At 39.2% G+C, this 5,000-nt stretch overlaps 1 protein-coding gene across 4 annotated transcripts in view; it reads left to right on the top strand.

Annotated features, from left to right (window-relative positions):
- The window catches only part of rbm17 (RNA binding motif protein 17), a 20,576-nt gene that overhangs the window by 13,410 nt on the left and 2,166 nt on the right, over positions 1-5,000 (top strand). For 2 of the 4 annotated variants that reach the window (XM_061914233.1, XM_061914232.1), the window contains exons 10-12: positions 1,444-1,514; positions 1,634-1,732; positions 4,563-4,635. In XM_061914233.1, coding sequence (XP_061770217.1) covers positions 1,444-1,514; positions 1,634-1,732; positions 4,563-4,635 — 243 coding nt within the window. Of the gene's footprint in view, positions 1-1,440; positions 1,515-1,633; positions 1,733-4,562; positions 4,636-5,000 lie in introns of all 4 variants that reach the window. The other 2 variants (XM_061914231.1, XM_061914230.1) reach the window with 1 other exon arrangement.

Here is a 5,000-nt window from a genome sequence, read left to right as displayed (position 1 = left end):
GCAAGTGTATATATCATGTAGTAAAAGACACCTTCATAACGATATATACGATATTTACCATATTTTTGGAAACTAATTTCTTCAGCTCATTTATTTCAGTTTCCATAGCAGCGCACTTCTGACTTCTGGCAACAAATGTGTGTTCCACTTCCGGAAAAAAAACACAAGTGTATTTTCTTAAATCGTGGCACACTAGGTAACAGACAACAAAGACTACTATTTTTGGACAAATGAGAAGTCACAACCTTCTCTTTTTGAAGCTGAATATACTGAGGATGAATTGCTGCTTCTAGAAGCGAGCACAGAGGAAGAGTGAGACCTTGGAGCAGACGAAAGCTGAGAGAGTGAACTAAGAGTGAATTTGGCAAAATAAATGTGGAATGTGAAGCCTAACTATTTCGACATAAAGGAAGTGTTTAGATCTAACGCACAACTGTCCATGGAGTGAGTCACTCTTTAAATTGATAATGATACACGCAGCACGACATGTGTGTTATTACAACAACATTACATACGCTGTCTGGCTAGCTGTGTACAAACAAAACATGAAACCATAATTTACAGATACTGTAATAGGATTGTACATGTTTTTCACTCACTACAGATTAGTGTTCTATCACAGTGTTGTGCATTGCACACTCAAATGTGTTTCTTGTTGACCAAGAAGCTATGTTATCTCTTCCCGTAGCTAGCTTTTATGGCTAATGTGTTAGTACGCTAGAAAAATAGTTCCTCAGTGTTCTCTCTTACAAAAACAATGTTGCTACAACTTGGTTATTATACAGGTTGCACAACGTAAATGAAGTATTATTGACGCTTTTTGAAATGATGTTCAAAGTGATTTAGATGTGGTGTTGATTGCTCCCATTAGCCGCATTGCTAGCCACCGAAAACAAGCAGATCTTTACATTTTAGAATGCGAAAAAAAGAAACTTGTCTCGTATGATTGTGAACAATAGGGGAAATTTATAAAAAGTTTGCTTCTCTTTAATGCATGTATTATTTCTTTAATTTCAATGCACATACTGTAATGTGTGCCATAAAAAGACACCGTGGAGAGAAAAGGGTGCTATACGTTTTTCTTGTTGATGGTTTTGTGTTGCTGGCAAAAATAAACCTGTGAGGAATGCAAAGTTCAAATAAGTTCAGGTGTTAGATGACCCATATATGCACTGCCTATTATCTGCTGTTTTTCAGTAGGGAAATAAAGGAAAGTTGGAGCAGCAAATGTCTATAACAGCAAAGTTTAACCAAACAAGTAAGATTAAAAAAAAAAAATAATGCCTTAGAAATTTTTCCAGATCAGATTTTCAACTGTGTTGACGCTGCTTGCCTTAACAATACAATAGATATGACACAGAGTGCAGTATTAAATGTCAATATTTTATTAGGGTAAAAAAAAAAATCCTGACCTTTTATCTCCTGTTTGCTCCAAACCAGCAGACTCCAAGAAGTCTGATGCCAACCCGCTCACAGAGATCCTGAAATGCCCGACCAAAGTGGTCCTGCTGAGGGTACGTCCGTCATCTCAGCAGAAGTCAAGCATAGAGTGGTTCAATGCAGAAGTGACATGTTTTCAAGATAGAACCCTTTTGTGGCCCATGCAAATCACGCTGCTGCATTCCTGCTTTAGAACATGGTGGGCAGAGGAGAGGTGGACGAAGACCTGGAGGGAGAGACCAAAGAAGAGTGCGAGAAATACGGCAAAGTGATTAAATGTGTCATTTTTGAGGTAAGTAAGAGAAGGGAAATGAATGGCTGCTGAATTCAGTACTTTTAAAGTTGTAGAGAAAATCCCATTGGTACTACACTCAAAAGTTTGCCATAACATCCCTCTTTTTTTCCCCTTCAAAATAATCCATCCATCCATCTTCTACTGCTTATTCCCTTTGGGGTGGCGGGGGGCGCTGGTGCCTATCTCAGCTACGATCAGGCGGTAGGGGGTGTACACCCTGGACAAGTCGCCAACACAGATAGACACTCACACTCACATTCACACACTAAGGACCATTTAATGTTGCCAATCAACCTATCCCCAGGTGCATGTCTTTGGAGGTGGGAGGGGCCTATCCCCAGGTGCATGTCTTTGGAGATGGGAGGAAGCCGGAGTACCCGGAGGGAACCCACGCATTCACGGGGAGAACATGCAAACTCCACACAGAAAGATCCTTCGTATTGTGAGGCAGACACACTAACCCCTCTTCCACCGTGAAGCCCTTCAAAATAATACAATAAAATGATCCCAATTTATATAGTGAAAAGTAAAACAGAGAGGGTTTGCAGACGTACCAAGGTTTAGTGGTTTAAGTTTCAGTGTTTGAATCCTTCTCCGCTTTCCTCTTTGAGTGTTGAGGCTGCTTAATCTTGTCTCTTCACAATTGTACACATGCATTTTTTCTGAAAGGGACACCCGTCACTCAACCACTTCAGAAACGACAACAAAAATGTCTGCTTTTTTTTTTGATGAAGGCAGATGAAAGAGAGAATAAAGCCCAACAAAACCAAACATGGACGACATCTTGAAAGCAAACAAATCATTTGTCGCATGTGCTTTACCTCACTGTCGGCAAAACAATGTTTGGTGGGAAAACCCCCACGTCAATGTCTGATCTGCGTTTAATAGAGCATCGCTCTATACTTCGATCGCGTTATATCAAACCTTACCTGTACCAGATATGGATTCACTTAAAAAATGAAAAGGTGCCATATTTCCAAACAATCACTCGAGCAGCACTCAGTCAGTCTGTATCACTCAAACATAAAGTTAGGCTGGATGCTAATTTACATGAGATTTTCCATAGACATGCTACTGATTAGCATTAGCAATTTTACATGGTGATTTCAACATTTCCAAATTTGGTAATTAAAAGTACAACTAAGATCAGGCCTGTGAACTGTCTGGGAAAAGTTTCAGCATTTTTAAACATGAATTTTCTCGTCAAAATATCACTTCCATGATTTTTCCATTAAATATATGAAAGAAAATGGATCTAACAAAATTTGTACTCTCTGTTGGTCTTACCTTAACGCCGCACTGAGTTGCAGGGCAGAGGGCACCGAAACAAAGTTGCTGCTTAGCATCATCTAGCTAGCTTACTCATTGCCTGCGTTCGCTCGCCGAGCCACAACGTAGATGGCATTCTATTTGGCTGCTAATCATATTTGGATGATTACACTGTTAGTTCCACACCAGTTGGAGCAGTAGAGTATTCATTAACAGCCAGCCAAAAAGTATATATGTGACGTGATGCGTTGGAAAACAGAGGGCGCGTGGCTACAGGATAGAGTTGCCAAATTGGAAATGTTTTCTTTGCATGCATGTTATAGACTTTTACATTATATTTTCAATGACAATAATCCACTAAAAAGTATGCGGTACATTACATGGGACAGCGAAAAGATGAGAATAAATGTAAAGATAAAATATAGTGTAGAAATGCACCTTATTTCAGGAAATGTAGTCTTGAATTTCATCATTTTCTTTCAGGCTTGCATGGCAGCACTTCGTGCCAACAGAAATGTTCCTCTTTTTTTTATCAGTTTTCCTCTACAAACAGCTAGTGTGTCATAAGTACAATACTTACATGATACACACTTTGTAGGGCACAAACAAAAGACTAGATTTCACTTAACGGCAAAGACTACTTCTTGACCGACTAACACGACTTCCCTCTTTAGTCTACTACACTGAAAAAAAAATGCCCCTCATAAAAAGAGTAAAACCAATGAATACATGTTATTTTTGCTTGTAATGAGCACAAAAATCTTCCAGTGGAACAAGCCAAATTTGTCTTGGTAAGTTTTTTTGAAATAAGACATTTAAGCTTAAAAAGCTTTAAAGTGAGCAAAAAATGAGCTATTAAAACTTATTTTTAGCTATATTTACTTATGTTGTTAGGTTTTGTGTCTTATAGCAAACTTGTGATGATCAAAAGGAGCATGTTGTTTTGTCAGATTGCCTAGAATGTTCTTCCAGTGTATGAGACTCAAAAATGTCATGGAAAAAAACAAGATCTACCAACTGGACAGCAAAATTATCGTTATAAGTTAGTTAAGTTAAAGTACCAATGATTGTCACACACACACTTGGTGTGGCGAAATTATTCTCTGCATTTGACCCATCACCCTTGATCACCCCCTGGGAGGTGAGGGGAGCCGTGAGCAGCAGCGGTGGCCGCGCCCAGGAATCATTTTTGGTGACTTAACCCCCAATTCCAACCCTTGATGGTGAGTGACAAGCAGGGAGGTAACGGGTCCCATTTTTATAGTCTTTGGTATGACTCATAGTCATGATTTGAACTCATGACCTACCGAACTCCGGGCGGACACTCTAACCACTAGGCCACTGAGTAGGTTATCAGCTCAATGTTAATGTATTTTTTTTTAAATTATACAAATTAACACATAAACAGTAATAGAAGTACTTGGCACTGTTGAATATCAGTATTGACTCCCAGGTACCACAAATCTGTACTAAGTGGTAGAAAATGGATGGATAGAGGTACTCATGCCCCAATTGTCATTTTATTCTGTGTGACGTAACGTCATCTTCATTTCTTCAGATTGCAGAAGTTCCAGACGACGAAGCCGTCAGGATATTCTTGGAATTCGAAAGGGTGGAGTCGGCTATCAAAGGTTGGTATCCATTGATTGATTGATTGATTGAAACTTTTATTAGTAGATTGCACAGTACAGTACATATTCCGCACAATTGACCACTAAATGGTAACACCCCAATAAGTTTTTCAACTTGTTTAAGTCCACGTTAATCATTTCATGGTACAAATATATACTATCAGCATAATACAGTCATCACACAAGTTTATCATCAGAGTATATACATTGAGTTATTGACATTATTTGCAATCCGGGGGGTGGGATGCGGAGGGGCTTGGGGACGGGTGGGTTAGGTCGGGTTGCTATCAGCATACTTAAGTCATCACTTGAACACAACCGGAGATGACTGACATTTCAGATGTTTTTGTTCAGTCAACTGATTT

Source organism: Nerophis ophidion, linkage group LG10, assembly GCF_033978795.1.
Source record: "Nerophis ophidion isolate RoL-2023_Sa linkage group LG10, RoL_Noph_v1.0, whole genome shotgun sequence".
Taxonomy (NCBI): Eukaryota; Metazoa; Chordata; class Actinopteri; order Syngnathiformes; family Syngnathidae; genus Nerophis; species Nerophis ophidion.
The sequence above is the reverse complement of the archived record's forward strand: the minus strand, read 5'-3'. Positions and strand labels throughout refer to the sequence as shown.